General features: G+C 39.5%; 1 protein-coding gene across 1 annotated transcript in view; it reads left to right on the top strand.

The window, feature by feature from the left end:
- The window catches only part of cdkal1 (CDK5 regulatory subunit associated protein 1-like 1), a 182,052-nt gene that overhangs the window by 40,639 nt on the left and 122,346 nt on the right, over positions 1 to 19,067 (top strand). The window contains exons 5-6 of the mRNA XM_008323210.3: positions 12,831 to 12,927; positions 17,989 to 18,037. Coding sequence (XP_008321432.1) covers positions 12,831 to 12,927; positions 17,989 to 18,037 — 146 coding nt within the window. The remainder of the gene's footprint in view (positions 1 to 12,830; positions 12,928 to 17,988; positions 18,038 to 19,067) is intronic.

The following is a 19,067-nucleotide window of genomic DNA, read 5'->3' as shown; positions in this document are numbered from 1 at the left end:
GAACTACTCCATGACATGATAACATATGTTTCTGTAGCTAATTATTATTTATTCAAGTTACAAATACCGTACACTGCTCTAAATAATTAAATTAAATTTATCAGATATGGAAACTGCATGGAGTTTATCATCACTTTTTAAGCTCCAAATTCCTTTAATTTGACACATCAAGTAGAACTTCAGTGGAAAAAAAATGAATTCATTTATAAATAATTCTTGACATTCAACACCACTAAGAAAAAAATGTCCTTTCAGCCATATCCAGGAGTAACTCTTTCATTCACAGACTTAAGATGCAGCATGCAAAAAAAATAATCTGATATTCTTGATAAGAAACGTCAACAAACAGTTACTCAAAATGTCCTTAACCATTGGAACAGGTTGTTTGGAAAAACACTTTTAAAGGCCGAGCTCTGAGTTGAGTCTCTTCTAAGTTCATCTGATTTTCCACCAGAACAAGAGTTATATTTGGACACCAGCAAAAAACCAAGTGTTCATGATGAATGCACCGTAGGTTGGACAAAGCTGTGCCAGGGGTTCAACAGCACAGCTGTCTATGTTAACACTGCTCTGGCGTTTGTTCTGTAGCGCAGAGTGCTTGCTGTTTTTGGAAGCCTTATTCTGCAAACCACATTTATAAAAAAAAAAAAAAAAGCTTATTTGAATAAGTTAGCCAGGAAAGCCAGGAGAAGGTACCAGACTTAGAACATTACAGATGGCTGAAATATCTCACGTAAAAACCTGTTTATTTAAAATATAACGTATGCCTAGAATAAGATGTAGATTTTGAAATACTTAGTTAATGACAGCACTATTGACACAGTCAATCAAAACGTGCAGCAGACTTGATTTGATCACACGTTAATCAGTGTTGCTTTAAATATCTTCAATGAGAGCAGCTCACCGAGATCGAGCTCCTTACAGACTTTATTTTGGCATAAAGTAGCAGCACGTTTTACATTGGTAAACCTAATACCTTCTTTATGTTTAATTAATTTCATTATTTATTTATTATTAGTTAATAATTAAAAATGTTTTAATTAAAACAGAGAAGTTAGTGGCACAAAATAACATTTTTACATTTTTAACCTTTTTAAAAGAGGTGGAGAAAATGCAGACAGAGGAAAACAGTCCTTTTTTGGAGGAGTATTTATTACCAGCGGCCGGTGTAGATACTGAGGAGCACCTGTGAATTTATGGGCTGTTTTTTTTTTTTTTTTTTTAGCTCTTAATCCCAGAGGCGTTTCAGCTGGTGTAAGCTAAACAAGCATTGACCTGGAAATTACTCACAGCCACTGAGATACTTTACAGTATCTTCAAGTTATCGAAGATGACATTTTCTCTCTCTTATGATCGAGCACGTATATCCCATCATGCACCTCCGGGGTGACAAATGAATACTGACTTGTTTGAGAAACTTTCCCAGGCACGTGTATGCACGTAGACAAAATGGACACTCTAAAAGTCTCTCTCGGTGGACGTCGTGTCCACTGTCCATATGTTAAAGTATGGAGACAAGCGTGATATACATTAAGTCATGCAAGATGACAGTGAGGACTTTTGACCTTTACGTGCCTTATGCTGAAACCCTGAGGGTAAATTTCACAGGCAGTGGGCTCTGTGGAGGAGACAGGATAAAACATAGACGGCAGATGACAGCGCTGAAGCTGGATCAACTTATGGAGGAAAAATAAAACACAAGATGGAGAAGAAGGACCGAAGGAAAACAATTTCTTTAAGGAGTAGATGTGGTAGAAATAAAGCAGTAGATTATTGGGGTTGGACTCTTCACCACCACAACCTGCTGCTGTAAATCATCCAAGAACTGAGTTCCTTTCAAATGTCTTTTCAATTTTGGAAACAGAAGAATTAAAAAACGGCAAAGCTCAAATAACTATAAAAAGTATCCAATCATGTTGGACTTTATTTTTTTATTTTTTCTCTTTTTTTTCTTTTTAAAATGTGTTTTTAAACTTGTCAAGCTGTTCAGAACGTTTAGGTGACAGGTCTTCAATTTGGTATAAGAGGACACTTTTTTAAAATGATAACATCTGTCTTAGATTATTTTTGACTGAAGCTCATGTCATGAGGTCACTGAAAACAAGGTGACGTCACCATCAGTCGACCCGGTCCTGCAGCGATAAATGAACAGACACACAAAGACACAATGGCAAACATTTAACACTTATCTTCGTTATAAATAAGTGAATCTTTTATATATTCATCATATTGAAACTCCTTCAGAGCCCTGTCTGTCTGTTTTTTTCAACACTTCAACACAAAGTTGACATTCATATACTATATTCTTTTTTGGTGTTTAAAACCAAAAAGACTTTTATTCTTAGTTTAATAAGGTCTGTAGATAAAATAAAGTCTAGTCTTGGAAAAGACTAAATGTTAATTTTGATGGATATACGCGCACGACCGTGATAAAAATGTGATTTTTACTGCCAGTGGTATGAAATATTTTCTGTGTGTAAAGGGCACAGAGTCTGGATCTTTAATGAATATGAATTTTCACCAGTTCAAAATGTAAAAAGAATAGAGAAGGAGAACGACGTGTGGAGAGAGAGGAAGGCAACAGATGTGGTTTGAACAAAAGCTAGAGCACCTCTATTCATCCTCACCTACAAAAAAAAAAAAAAATCACCATCCTTCTAACAAGCGAGTGTATTTAAAAAAAATCACCTCGTTTTGTAAAGGCCCTTTCTCCTGTCACCCCCCCTCCTCCCGCTCCCCCTCTCCTTCTTTCTAACGTAATGAACCCTACCTTGAACCATTCTTTTAATTGGTGTCGACTCAGACGTGAGGACTGTGTGTGCGTCGAGGAGGCAAAAAGACTCCTTTTAAACATTCCATAAATTATTATTATTATTATTATTTTTTTGCCAAATAAGTGGCTCCTGCATTGCAATTTAATCAGACAGCTGGCTTTGTGCAGCCCGCATCCTTGGCTGTTAATGGAATGTTATTTAGAATTTTTAAAAGGAACACGGTGGTTAAATAAGAAAGGCCTTTTATAAAGGACTGATGAGGCACCGAGGAGCCACTTCAGGCTGCACGGGGAGAAAAGACATCAGCCGGGGAAATTAACGGGCTGAATAGATGCTGAGACTTTGTGGCTCCATAATGAGACTTCTATAGCCCGCGTGGTCCCTTAATGCACACGCCGAACATGTACTCGCATATCTGTGTTCACATGCATGCTCACATATTATAAATAACTCACAGCTCACCAACATGCATGAGCATGTATGACAAACACACAGTGTGTATAGGTTCACCTGCTGAGGCTGTGTCAACGTTCACAACACTGCCTGCTATTCACACCTGTCATTCACACTAATCCAACACTTTAAGGTTTCTGTAAATTAGATAACGACTTCCTGACTGGAACTGAGTAGAGTGAAACAGATGGGATGTAATATTGATTGTCATTAACAAACAGTCAATACTGTGTACTCATGAAACCTGTACACCCATGTACTATACTGAAATACTCTATATTGTTGCATACATTTATGGATTATTTTGGGATTTTACCCGTGGTGCTGACATCCCAAAGGAAGTCAGAATTGTTGCCTGGTCGAGATCAAACTTAAATGAAGTGACCGCAAAGGATAGAGATTTTTTAAATTCATATATATCAGTCATATATAAGTGAATATAGCATTTCTTGCCAAATTATTTTAAGGAAAACTTTTAATTTTTGAATCAACCACAAGTTATTTAATTTAGTCTTTTTTTCACAGTTTCTGTTGAGCCAATCAGAGGCTCAGCTCAAGCCCAAGGTTATTTTGAATAAGCTTACCCCCCCCCCTTACTGCCCCTCTTCTGTCAACACAATCATGACTTTTGATTGAAAACTCTTTTAATCTTTTTTTTCAAAGACAAATTAGCAGTCATACATTTTGAAAAGCACTGCAACTTCTCCACTTTTGGCAAAAAATAAAATTAAAATCCATTTGACTTCCTGTTCCTACTCCTGCAACACATCTGCACCCCCCCCAGGGAAGCCCACCCCTCACTCTGGAACCACTGCGGTAGACTATTATATCTTTGGTTTGATGGGTCGGTGCTAAGGAGTTTTGGTTGAGTGGAATGAGCTCAGGAACGGTGGGATCAATTATCTGTGACCTACATATATAGGACATAGACAAAAAAAAATCAAAAGTTATTTTAACACTTTTATTAGTTACCCTGTTCTGGCCTTTTTTCCTACCTCCGTACTGTAGTACTCGGGGTATTGTGTGGTGGTGTGTATAATTGCCATATGAACAGAGTTACAGCTTATGATGCATATTGCTGTGCAATCCACACCACGGCATGAAAAGGCTGATGTTGACAGGGATGAAGAAAAAAAAACATTCCAGGTCAAAGAGCATGAGCTGTTCCAATTTTCCAAACCTTTGCTTGTAATAATTCATGACCTTGAAACCAATCATGAATGTTTATGCTTGGACTAATTTTGTATGAATTCATTCAAGCAGGAACGGCCTTTGTCCCCCCATGCCCCCCCCTCCACCTCCCCAAACACACACACACACACACACACACACACTCCTGTCATCTTAGCCAGGGTTTCCCCTCTTGTATAATTGCACAGAAACACAAACAAGTACAGTGCACGTTTGCGCACACACATACACGTGCACGGACATCCCGGTGCACATTGGTAAGCTTGTATACACAAAGGAAGAAAAAAAAAATCCCACTTGCTTGTAGGTTTTTCAGATTGATTCACAGGGAGGTGAAAGGCCTGGTGGGGCGTGGCCGTGGCTCTGAATGATGAATGTCTGTGACATGACCTGTTTAGTCTGAGACTAATGGACATGTCACATGTGTGTTTGACTCGTATCAGATAAAAAACTCTTTAAAAAAATCCAATCTAAATAATTTTGGTGGAGCCAATGATCATTATGTTTGACTCGTATCAGATAAAAAACTCCAATCTAAATAATTTTGGTTGAGCCAATGATCATTTTTGAAGCCAAAATAATCCTAATCCCACCGTAATACGGACGTAAATCATCACAACTTCACCTCAGTTTGACACTTTTGTCTTTAATTATTTAGTTAATGATGACAGTAATTACATACAACACGGTATAGTCATTAAATATGGTAAATATTTAGTATTGGTGCTTGTTTTCAGTTCCTCAAATCAGCAGCCAGCAGTCGATGTTTTTTTCACATCTGCCCGAGGCGAAGCGGCCGCTCCTATAGAAAGATGGACTTTGCATCTGAATAAGGAGCTCATGGGACCCTGGGCAGGACTCAACTTGGGGTCTCTCAGCTTTTGGTAGTCTAGTCAAGTGCTCATCCCCTCAATTATTCCCTTCACACACGTGTGTGTGTGCCTGACTGGCCTTTTTCTTTTTTTTTTTTTAAATCAGCATTTCCTTTTTTTATGAGCCATCCAAGCGACAAATACAAATCTTTTATGTTGATGCAATATTTACCACACGTTCATCTCATTTTTAAGAGACAGACGTCGTCAATTTCACAGCATTAGGCAGGTGTTCGAGGCGAGGCCGTGAAGCGAAAGCCCCGCGTTTCCTCCCCAGCAGCCTTTACTGGGCCCATGTTGACAATTGTCCTCAATTCTATCTATGATCTGCCCCGCGGCCATGTGGGATGGTAATAAACTAGGCACCTTATAGGTGTATTGATTGGTCAACAGATTGCCTGTATCCTATAAAAAGCAGTTGTGACATAAATGCCTTTATTAAAGACGCGGGCAGTAGAGATGTGTAAAAACTGAAAACAACAGCTTTTATCCTAGTAAGGTGAGTCTTGATATTTGCTGTTGTCTCTGTATTTGGAAATGAGGATTACGATCTAAATTCCGGGAACGGACATTTGTGCCCCGCCCACTTCTCTATTACAGTAGATGCACACGCTGCTCAAATGTGTATCTTGTAGGACATCACTGGACACAACTCACTTTTATGGACCTTCTTTCATGTAATTATCTGGTATTGATTAAATAACACACTCCCTACTTCTAGCCATTTCTATTTTTTGTCTGTTTTGGTGTTTTTTTTTTTTTCATTTCAAGTTCACTCTCATCCACTTCCTCTTTATGGACGTGCTCTTGTTTTGTAAAAAAACAACAGCAGGTGACGGGTGTGTGAGTGTGTGTACGTGAGAGTGATCTCCCGGGAATTCAACTGCTCAACCCCCCCCCCCCCCCACCACCCCCCCCCCCCACACCTCCATGTGCACTCTCATCCCTCAATCACAGTCTTCAGTCACAGCGCCCCCACCCCTTCATTTCACAGTTACTCCAGTTTTAGTTCGTCTTCAGACGTTGACGAAATCGTCATCTCTGTAGCCTTTTTAAAAAATGTTCTTCTCTGACTTTTTCTTGTCTTCTTTCTTCTTATAATCTTTTTTTTTTCACTGCTCAGATGTTGAATCAAGTCCTGCCCGGAAAGCTGATTTTGATATTTAAAGTCTGGGTTTTATTAACACGTGGTCAAAGTTCTTCATTTTGTCTAGTAAAGAAGGATAGTGTGAGTTAGAATTCCCATGACTTTATTTTAAGTTTCTGTCGAGAGGATAGTCTGTGAAACGGTTTTGTGTAACCTAAGGTTACCACAGTCTCTGCCATTACTGCTTGTTGTTTCTATGTTTTTTTTCTGGTTCTACGTGTTTACGTTGCCTTCTTTTTTGTTCAGTTATAACTACGTCCTTTTGACAGTTTCCTGTCAGTCATTCAACAGCACAGTTTCTCTCTGTCTGTCTGTTTTTCTCAGCCTCTTCTTCTGGAGACCCCTGGTCACAGACATTAGCAGCTCACAGTCAGTTTGTTGGAATCCCACGGTCGGTTGCTGTTTAATATATTCTCTTTGTATTTAAACATTTGTTCCATAAACTTTTCATTGCAACTGCAGTTCTCAGAGGACTGTCTGCTCTCTTCGTTCTGGGAACTCTGTGTATATCTGTTCTCTCTGGGCAGACGGCCAGTTTTAGAGCTGATGGAATGGAACAGAAGAATACAAATATAGAGAAGAGACAACAAACAAAAACAATCCTCTTCTGTTTTGATAACAGATACGTATGTGGACTAATGGATTCTGAAGGACGTGGTGATAATTGGAAAGATTTTTATTATTGCATTCGAGATGCGTTTGTGAAAGTTAAAAAATTCAGCAGCGGAATTCTGATGACATTCAGTTTCTCTCTCTTCCACACACACACACACACACACATGCACATCTTAATTACTGAAGCTTGATGGGTACTTAACCTTACCCCTTGCTGCTTATGCAAATGCAGAGAGGTCAGGAGTGTGCCGATTGGCTGGCTCGCTGTCAACTCAGCCAGAAATAACTGTCAGAGTGCAGATGAGGGGATGAGTGAGGAGAGGAGACTGACGAGCAAGGACAGGGGAAATACGGCGGGAAGATCACGGAGGAAGTGGGGACGTAATGGAAATAAATCAGTTCCACTGAATTAGCTTTTAATGCTGGGCTTTCACTGTGGACCCCGCTAAACTAAAGTTCTGCCGCATTAAACTGGGCAAAGTCAAAATGATGATATGATTCGGAAAGTTGACGCTGAAACTCGTCGTGCTCACGGGCGACAGTGGTCGTGTTCAGACGGGGTTAAACATCATCGCACTTTCTCATCCTGGTTAACAGTAGTCTTACAAGTATGAGCTCATCTTTTAAGCAACATGTTTGTTAGAGAGCATATGGTCGTCTCTGTGTGTGGAACGACCCACTCTGCCCCGTGTGGTGCTGAGGGTGTTAAACAGCAGGGAAAGTCATTGAAAGGACACACACACACACGCACACACAAATGCACACTCTTCACCTACATGACTTCAGAGGACGTTACATCAGATTGGCTCATATCACAGTATTATGGTGCATTTAATTCACCCCGGTAAACTGCTCACAGAAAAGTACATCAATAACATTAAAAAGTCATTTTGGAGCTGTCCAGGTGCTGAAGTCAGGAAATATGACGATATTCAAATTTCCACTGCCATCAAAACAAATATGTGCTTCACAGGAAACGGTGAGAGAGAGAGAGCAGAGTGTGAGTGTCGCCGTCAAAGACACGCCGATGACATAATTGGTACAAAAACAATAAAAGCCAAGGTTTACGTTCAGTTAAAATGATGGGTTGCCATCCTTGCTTTGATCTTAGCTCCAATGACCTGAGAAGTGCTAATTACAACTTCAGAGGGCGGCGTGATTGTCGCTAACCGCACATGCCTGCCAGCTCTGACTCTAAAATGCAAATGAAGTAAACCTTTACGTATTATGTAGTTGTACTACTGTCACTCATTGTCATGAGTTTTCTAATCAGAGATGTTATGTGAAATCTCAATACTTTTTTCAAATATAATCTCCTCCTGGGTGAAATCTCAATACTAACATAATATAACATAACATAATATAATATAATATATGCTTTTTAAATTTTATGGTAAATACATACATTCTTATATACTGCAGTATTGTAACAAAGTCCTCTTTTATTATATATATTATATATATTTATTATATTACTACACCATGCTATAGGCTATTACAAATTGCTATTGATACTTATATACTAATACGCTATAGGCTATTACAAATTGCTATTGAACTACTATAGAAATACTTTGCTGTACTATGCTATTTAAATCTTGATATTTAATCGGTCTTAAAAACATTCAGTAATAGTTTCTTCCCATTAACACCAGCTGTTGACTGTGACCTTTGAGACATTGTGACTCACCTTCTGACCGTCCTGCCTTCTTTCCGCTGCCTGTATCTTATATAATCTGTACATGGACTGAAGTATTGCGACCTTCCTTTCACTTTAAGTTTTGTCGTAGGAAAGTTGAAAGGCCACTTATGTAGGTCATCCTACGTGCCTCATCTTTGTGCCCAGAGTTTTTAATGTCGTTTCTACAGCATTGGCCATCTCCAAGTCAACCTGATCAATTCACTTGGACATAAAGTCTGGTCTAATTTGACTGATTCTCTGTGTCCACTCAGCTGTTAAAAACCTGTGTGTACAGCCTGGCCTTTCTTTTCATACATTTACTGTATGTACAGCAGAGGTCATACATGTATGCATACACCACCGTTCACCGCCGCTGCCATCACTGTACCGTACGCACTGGTATGTGTGCATACATGGATGTGTGGTCTTGAGGCGGAGAGTTGACGTCTCGACTTGCGTAGCATAGGTTCCAGCGGGCTGGGGAGATGTCGGGCAGTGTGCCAGGAAGGCCAAGGGAACTGTGAGTGTGCGTGCAGCGCACACCTCATCCTCTGATCTCGGGGGACATCTGCTCTGGTCCAGGTCACTGGCAGCGAGCGCTCAGCCGGGCTCAAAAGTATCACCAAGGCAACTGCATCACATAATCCCATTCCATCTCATCCCATCCAGTAACCGTGTGCGATGTGATTGGTCTGCACCCCCCACTCCCTCCCTGCACCCCCCGGGGCGCTGAGGCGACAGATCAGGCGGCTGCTGCTTACTCGCTGTGTCAGCTACAGGTCTGAGTCCGTGGGCGGGAGGGGGCCAAGCAGTGAATTAAAGGAACATTTGGCACATTTTGGCCCGAGACCTGTGAATTATGCAGGCGCTCCCCTACTGTGTGTGTGTATCTCTGTGTGCAGCCATTCCACTTTAAGTCCTTCATTTGGGGAGAACAAGCTCCTCCAAGCAGATAATTCCCGTTTGGCTTAGTCTGTCAAATTTTTTTCCCAGGTGTTGAAAGTTCACATCTGTCCTCTTTAAAGTGTTTACCGGCAACACAGCCCCAGTACTGCTGCGGTCACTACCTCTAAATGTGTTTGTATCATCGCCGTTATGTTTCCCTAAATTCTACACACTTCCTGTCCAGACTTCAAAATAAAATATCAGTTTATATACAGCTAGTCTATATATGTAAATTGGTTCCAATAACTTTGGGGTTTTTTTCTGTTTTTTCAGCAGACAAATTATCTAGATTGCAGGCAGAGCAGTCTAGATAATTGTGACAGTGATTCTTCAAATTCTTCTCACAGTTGCATGATTCCATCTGACTGTGATCATTTCCAAACAGACTTTTAACTCTGAAATTTTAACAGGTCTAGGCCTCGGTTCTGTGCTGCATCGCTGAATTTTGGTCATACTTTAGCCTTTAGGCCAGGGGTTCTCAAACTTTTTCTACTCTGTACCACCTGAGAAAACACTGATCTCTCTGAGTACCACCATGATGACCAACATTAGAATACAGCAGCAGAGGCCTTCACTGTTATCTTCCAACACAGGAGAGATGTTTATAAAGATGTTTATGTTTAAATGGTGTATTAATTGCACATGGTATGTTTCAGATTTATTCAATTGAAAATGTAAATGTGAAAATAGGAATTTTCCTTGCGTACCGCTAGAGAGCGCCCATGTACCACTGGTAGTACGTGTACCACAGTTTGAGAACCACTGCTTTAGGGGATGCTATTTGTTTTGATTCTTAAATGGTGTATTAATTGCACATGGTAATGTGCTCGCGTACCACTGGTAGTAACCACAGTACCACAGTTTGAGAACCATTGCTTTAGGGGATGCTATTTGTTTTGAGTCATCATGATTCATTCATGATTAAATGTGATTAATCCACAGCTACCCTGAATAATCGGATCAAAAATCTCCTTTGACTCTAAACCTAAACTGTTGCTTGTTAATAATGTCATTTATCGATGATCATTATTAGTAGTTTCTATGAAATACATGGTCCAGCAACTTCTTCTTCATGTAGTTTCCAACCTAACGTGTGGAGTGGAGTGTGTGGCAGCAGACGTGTAAACACGATACTTTAATCATCCCGAGTTAGACACAGAAACCATCTTGAAATAATCCAAATCACCACACAAAAAAACATTTCATTGTCTCCCATCAACTTTCTTCCCATCACCCCCTCCTCCCCCCTGCCCCCTCCCTCCTCATCTATCACCAACATTCGCTTTCATCCGTCCTTCTATTCTCCGTGTTGTTTGTCTGCCTTCACCTTTCTCTCTCCCCGCTCGCTCAGCTCTCTCGCACGCCCCCTCGTCTTTGCTTTGCTGCAGAATACAAACATGGTATGAATTAAAACACAACTGACAGTCTGTATCCACTCTCTTTGCTCTTCCCATGATTCCTCCCTCGCTCACATACCTCCCCACTTTCATCCCTCCCTCTTTCCTCCTTTCTCCCGCTCCAACTGTCAGGAGGCTTCATTATTAAAGATTCATGGTGGAGTCTGGGCAGCTCCTCCAAAAGCTTTTGTCAGACAGACTGAGTCTCAAATCCCACTGCCATTAACAGGAGGTGACATAACACACACAAACACACACACGGACCTTGCAGTTTACAACAGTATTTACTTCACTGCCCAAAGCTTTTGATGTATTTTGCATTTTCTTAAAACCTGGATGCTTACTATCCTAAAAATAGAGAACATTAATAAAACAAATAAATCAATAAAAATAAAAAAAACAAACCCTCCGCTGCTTCTTTGCCCCATGTGATGTTAATTAAAATACAAAATGAAGGCAGGGCCTGTAAACTTAATAGAGTTTAATTTTATTTTGGCCAAGGCCCAAAGACCTTTTCCCAGATGTTGACTTATAATCTATAATTCAGAGTCGGTCCGCCCGTCATAATTGAGATTCTGTGCTCTCAATTTTTAATGGTTTCCATCCATCCATCTTAATTTTTGATGACAGATTTGATCCTCCTCGTCATGGATGATACAAATCTTGCAACAATCTGTGCTGAGATGCGCTGCCATGATTCACAGATGATGATGTTTTTCTTCCTGGCGTCTCTTCCTCTCCTGCTGGAGAGGTTTGCTTGTTTCTACCTTCTGCTTTCACAAAGTTTTCGGCTGGATTGAAACCAGGGAACAGACTTGGCCACGGGATCGTTTATATTTTGTCAGTGTTTGTATGTTTTTGCGGTGTGCTGGGGAATATCCTGCTCAAATTATGTGCCACAGGTGCCGCTACGTTTGTCAGCCCCTTGAATTCACACAAAGTCCTAGTAATTGATCTAAAATGATTCTGTCCGGTTTTGGTGGTGAGTTTGTCAGATGAAAAAGAAACCTGTGTTTTTTGCAGTTGTGAACGAAGTCCTAAACACTGGTTGTTGGAGCTGAGACATAAAAAAAAAACATTACACCTTATTCTGATAAGCAGACAAAATAAATGAAGCACTTATCTTAGTTAGTTTCAATGCTATGGGAATCACCTTCAGCAAATTCCTTTCCATTCTCTTATGAACGTTCCATGAATGTATTGCTAACACTGCCAGGGAAAACAACAAACAAGGTTGTCCCTGTTGTTGGAAACTTTCACAAATGTGGTCTTTATTTTCCTACTGACGTCTTACAGATTATAAACTAGAAACTCTAACCAGAAACTGAAACATAAAAAAAGCAGTTCAGAGTTCAGGTACATGTGATGTGATAAATATAAATGTTGTCCTGATCAGTAACATGGTGAAGAGTTTGAACCAGAGAAAAAAAGAAGTAGGTTTGCAAGAAAATTCCACCAGGGGGCATTTTTTAACTTCTGAAGTTCGTTTTTCTTAAATATAATTCTTGAATGTAAAATATTTGCACCTTTTACCAGTACCATGGTATTTTTTATTTTATTTTAGCTATAGTAGACCTTAATATCTGGTCCACATTAATGGTTCCATAATACATTTAAAACACTCACTAGTCCCAGTCAATCCAAGCTAGTTTACTGGTGCTACAAAAAAAAGGACAGTGATCAGATCTAAAATGTCCATTTTCTTCTTTATGTCAAACTTTTCTCCTGATTCTATGTTTGCTCTTGTTCACACAGAAAAGCCCAGGAGCAGCAGAAGAAGGTGGTGGTTGCTGGTTGTGTTCCCCAGGCTCAGCCACGTATGGATTACCTGAAAGGACTCAGCATCATCGGGGTATGTACTGTGTCTTTCTACATGTATGTATATGTATGTATTTATGTATGTATGTGTTTACATCTACATATGTGGGTTTATGGTGTTGTTTTGCTGAGCTGTTGTTTGTACTTTAACAGTAGCTGGGCTTGCATGTTGTAGTAACTGCTGTGCTGGCTTGTCACAATACAATGGGTCGTGGTGTGTCTGATGAAATGGGTTGCAAAAGAGGTTTTTAACCTGCACCCTGAACCACACACACACACACATCAGATGTTTTATTGAATTAGCTCAGGCTAAATTGTCGAAGCAACATGTTAAGTTTTGCTGGGAGAAGCTACATTCGCTACGATTTGACAGTATTTTTTTATGAGCAATGCGGGCCAGGACTTGAAGTCTTAAGAGCCTGAGGAGTGTGTACAGTCGGTCAGACATGCAAACACACACAGACACTGATGGATTGACCTGTTATTCACCTTGTTGCCGCCCCGCTGTGTCGGTTCTATTCTGGACTCCCTGCTGCTCGCTGGATCAATACACAACCCTGGGAGACAAAACTCCAGACGGCGCAGATGAACCGGTTTGGAAGAATCGAAAAGAAGAAAGAAAATGGTATCAAAGGAGAGAGAAAAGTTTTTTGGTGGTATGGGATACAAAGAGAAGAGACGAGAAAAGACACGGAGGGATCGGTGGGTGTGAAGAGTCTTTGTGTTGATGAATTTATTATTTTTAATCAAAATGTGAACCAAAACATGTCCACGAAAGACAGTGAGTCTGTGGCGATGTGGGGCAAAATATAAGAAGTGAACCTTAGTACAGAAATGACAAGTTCTTCACTATTATCTCTACAGTAATGACTAAAACATGTTTGCTTCTAGTGTCTGCTTATGCTTTATCATACAACATGGATAAGGACGAAGAGGTTAGAGTTGGGTGTGGCACAAAAGTACTTAATGACCTCCCCTCCCCCTTCATTCATGTAAAATAGAAATGTTGTTTATGCTAACTCTACATTTGATTAGATTTGGAATTAGAGAACTAAAATTGTCCGTTACCCATCATGCATTTGTTACAAACACACAGAATTTGACCTCTGCATTTTACCTTTCCAGTACACACTAGTACTGTATAGACCTTGAGACAACCATACTGATGTGGCGCTCGCAGTACACACTAGTACTGTATAGACCTTAAGACAACCATACTGATGTGGCGCTCTGGTGGGCCACATAAAATGACATGATGGACGGGATTCGGCCCATTTAACAGTGCCTTATTTGGTGACTTAAAAGAACTGTTGTTTACAACAAGTCAACCTCAGTGATTTGAATTTATGACCAGCTTAAGGTTTTAAAAAAAAGTAACCAGTAATTGTTTTGCATGAATAAAAGAGTTTGATAATGCAGTGTTTCAGTCAGCCTCACCAGGGTCCAGACTTCCTGCTGGCTTTCTAGAAATGAACTCAGCCTTCGTTAATGTTATCAGTTCCACTAGTGCTTTTTCAGCTAAAGCATGTAAAAAAGGCCCGCAGCGATGAGACGTGTGTGCCTCCCAGCTCCGTGGAGCAACAATTAGGAGCAAGCATTTCTCCGTGGTTTGCTCTGTGATTCGTCAAAGTCTCTCATCATGGGCTCCATTTTCTCTAATTACAGAGCCCAGATGAGGCGGAAGTCTCTTTCTCTCTAGATGACATGACTTATATTGTGTTGAAAGAGAAAACAACAGCGGAGTAACAAAAAAAATCCAGCTTAAAAGGAAAATCATTTTAATTTTCAGCGAGGCTAGATAAATCTAGCAGATTTAGAAAGAATTTTAGAAAAAGATGTTGCCCAAATTTGCCAAAAAGGTCAGAGAAAAATTCCCTGTGACAAAAGCGAGTGATTTGGCTTTTGCTACTACTTTTCAAGACTGCAGTTGTTAAACTGATTTGTTTTTCACTCATAAGCCACTGATGCATGGAAAAATGTGCCACGGAGCAATCATTTAATTTTCTTTAAAGCCGGTTCCACCTCAGTGAACTTAGGAGGAAACTAATTAAATGATTGATGATGTTTGTAATGTAGCGTTTTCTCCCCAAGTCGACAGTAAAGTAACAAATAAATGGCCTTGGTGAAAGGTCAGTGAGGTTTTTTTTTATTTTTTAAATTCCTACTAACAGTCATCTGAATTAAATTACATAATGCATTTCAGAATTAATGAACTGTGAAGTTTATTTTTTGAATAATCCCTGTGTTTGAACATCATGTAAAAAGACATAAAGTCCATGTTCAGTGGAGCAACAATAATACTTGCATTTATTTTAGAAACCACAGTTGATGAAATTATGCATTGAATTAATAAATAACAACAGAAAACTTGGTTTTACATTATGTTAACTTTATTTGCATGCATGAAAAATGAGCTGATTTACAAGAGAGGATGAATCACACTGTCCATAATGAATTACCTGTGCCTTCTTTAAAGTCATGGGTTTTGGATTTCTCACCTGCTAAGGTTTTCTTACATACTAAGGTATTACCTTACCATAATAGTCTTATTCTATTCAAGCTAATATGCTACTTTGTACTGTGATAGGGTTCAAGTCAAGAAGCATGTATGTTTTAATCTAATCACATCCAAATAAACAGGTTTAAATATATAATAACCTTCAGGGTAAAACAGAAACATCTGTGAGACATTTGTATGTTTGTTTTTGTATTGTTTTATGAGCACTTCATGCAGACATCCTTACTTTAACCAAAACCAGTTACACTTCATGGCTAATAATCTCAATCCTTACCTTTACTACAATCTCTAGTCTCCTAATAATCTCAATCCTTACCTTTACTAAAATCTCTAGTCTCTTGACTAGTATAATAATTATATTTCAACATGTTGAAAACATGTTATCAAAATCACAGAGAAACAAAGTTCACAGTAACAGACACACTTGGCTGACAAACATCAACAGTGTGCGTGCACTCCTTCCCCTTGTGTATAGTTATAATCAGCCGCACAATGACAATGACAGTTGGTGGGTTATGCAAATGATATGCAAATCAGCAGTTGTGAATTTGTATATAATGATTGCAGTAACGGCCAGATAAGGTGTGCAGACGGCGCTAAGAAAGTGCTTCCTGGTGAATTTATTCAGCGTAATCGACTCGGGTGTCAACTCCTATGTGCTCTTGTTGTTGTGTTTTCCTGTGTGAAGTTGCAGTGAAATGAGTGGCAGCGTATTGTGAATGAGCTGCGCGGGGCAGTCACGCTCTCCCACGGTGTTTTGCATGTTTAAACCAGACGCGCCACATCCTATATCTGAGATGTATTACTCTCATCACAGTACGTACACGGCACCGCCTTTGGTAATCACAGATTTACAATGAGTAAGCATGTTGTAAACATGCAACGAATGCACATCAGTCCATTCATTGTACAGGACTGAGCAGTGAGAGAAATCATGCAGTCCAAAATTGAAATATTGAAGAAAATGTGGGTGTACATATCTATAAATACTCTCTCTCTCTCTCTCTATATATATATATATATACACACAGTATATATATTTACACACATATGTTTTTGTATGCATGTATATGTGTATATATATTGTGTATATATTTACATATAAGTATATACATATAGAATATAATACATAAAAACTTAAAATTTAACAATGACATTTTCTACATTGTAGGTTGGTTTAAACAAACCAACTTATCATCAGTTTTTTTCTAATTCATTATGAACAAACTGTCATTTGCTCTTAAACCTTACAAAGTTCTGCTCCCTACTCATAACATTGAGGCCGTGTTTAACGTCCCTGGTGTCACTTCATTCTACAGCAGCCCTGATGTTTGATCTGAACATTCACTCAAACTCTGCACTGATGACATCATTTTCTGAACCCCATGTGTAGAGGCTTCTGGGAAAAAAGCTCATTGAATGAATACCTGTTCCATTTAAACAATGTTCAATGAGCACAAAGTAGGTTTTTATCAGGCTGTAACTAAGTAACAGCTCCTGCAATAATGCAGAAATTGTTAGTAAAGAGACCCCTGCTGCTTCTCTGAATAAGGTTTGATTGAAGGAAATGTGTAAATGTATTTTTATTTTTTTTGCCTTTTGTACATTGGTAGAATACAGGGATCTTAACCTTTTTGATTGAGGAGCCGATTCAAACATTAACACTGTATTGTTTTGATGTCACTCATGGTTTCGTTTGTATTCAATAATTAAATGAAATCCGCTTCTAGTTTAACACGCGAAAACCTTGCCAAATAAATGACATAATATAATGTTACAGTACTGGTGGACTGTTAGGGTTAGATAATAGATAAATGAATGTTTGGTTTTTGGAGGTGTCAGTTTGGGGCCTTTGTCCTTCAGTCTTCTTTCACAAAGTTGAACTGAATGAGGTCAGGATTGTACCTGGGCTTAATTTGAAGTTTTTGAGTGGTTTAGGTACTCCTGACTTTATGCCAGCAGAGTGTCGTCTTCTGCTTATTGAAGATTCTTAACCATCTGGCCGACAAACGGCGGGAACTGTGTTGTTTCTGAGCATCTCCTTGATAACAGAATAATATCCCTAGTGTCTTTACGAGCCACGGGTTCTAAACTGACATTTTTTAGAGGCCCTCTAAGTGGTGCTTGCGGCCCAACCGAGGACAACTCCCCCATGGTTAGGAATCAATGGTTTAAAGTACACTTAAATGCATAGTATTGTTTTTTTTTTCTTTCATTTTTGAATTCTGCTCAGGTGTTAAAGGTGTTTTGTTTGAGAGAACGACAAAAATACTGCTGTGAAATGTTTTGTTTTGTTGCAAAGACCTGAAAACGTATCGACTTCCTGGAAATCTATATCACTTGATCCTGGCTTTGGGAACCTTGGTGCGGACCGTGATGTTATTGCATGCTTTTTTTTTTTTTAATGTGTGTATACGTCTCATTGGTCTTGGCTGTGTATATTTACATGCCCACCTTGTTTAAATGTGGATCACTTCATGTGTGTTTGTGGGTTGTCAATATCCAGCTTTTGCCTGACCTTGTGGACTTTGGTTTGTCAGCATCAATAAACTTTTCCCATGTGTGTCTGTATTTCAGGTCCAGCAGATTGATCGAGTGGTGGAAGTGGTGGATGAGGCAGTTAAAGGTACTTTAGAACACACGCACACACAGAGAAGCAATAATTGTATGAGTGAATGAGCAGCAACGCATTGATCAGCCAATGAAAGAACAGAGAATCATTTTATTATCGGAACAGGAAATAAAGTTCTTGAGTCAGCTGCATGTATGAATGATTTTCAGTAAAGCTGCCCCTTCACTTATTGACACATTGCACCGACTGTGAATGGCCGTCAATAGCAGGAATATATTGCCTTCCTGTAGGAGAGTACATAATAATCTGGGAATGATGACTGTGAATTATTACCAGTGTTTAAAACCTTTGATTGTCAGGCATTATTGGTTTCGATTGTTCAACGTTCAGACGAGCAGGGTTTTAAATCTGCGTAAATGTCTGTGCGTTAATTTTTATACCCTGTAACAAAACAATACACAGTATGTAACCAGAGGTCAGTGACCGAGGTCAGTAGGATATTTGACACCGTATTGTGGTCGTCAGTTGTTTACCCTGTGTGCTGTAAGAACCACAAAAGACTGAAAGAACCATTTTAACATTTTCTAGGTGAGAGATATTTTAGCTGAAGGTTCTGTGGATTTGATGAACTTACCCCCCACCTGCGCTCCACTCTCCCCCCAACTGCCACCTTGGCTAAGTTCATTTCTGTCGACAAGAAAAGTCTTTGTGTTCTGTTCTTGGTGGTGAAATTGCTTTTCCAATAACAGCGCTACTTGATTTACCACTGTTTTACATGGTGTAAATGAAGGCGAATGTTACAGGGAGGTTAAAAAAAATTGCTCACACACTGAAAACTTTTACTGCCTGACTCTGAGCGAGAAGTGATCAGGAGTGAAGGGTTTCCCACTAAAAAGTGAAGTGTCGTGCTGTTTGATCCTGTCTGTCTCTCCGTCTGAGTGGCCGCTTAAGAGTTGGTCTGTCTGAGAGGCTCGCAGCAGGAAACGCTCACATGGCACTGATTAGGTCATTCATTTAAACTGTTAGTGAACCACAGCACTTAATAGTTTAATGAAGGTCAGAGAGAGAGTTTACAGTGTGAGTG

This window comes from Cynoglossus semilaevis, chromosome 13, assembly GCF_000523025.1.
Source record: "Cynoglossus semilaevis isolate Cse_v1.0 chromosome 13, Cse_v1.0, whole genome shotgun sequence".
Classification (NCBI taxonomy): Eukaryota; Metazoa; Chordata; class Actinopteri; order Pleuronectiformes; family Cynoglossidae; genus Cynoglossus; species Cynoglossus semilaevis.
Note: the sequence above shows the minus strand (reverse complement) of the source record. Positions and strands in the feature narration are given on the sequence as shown.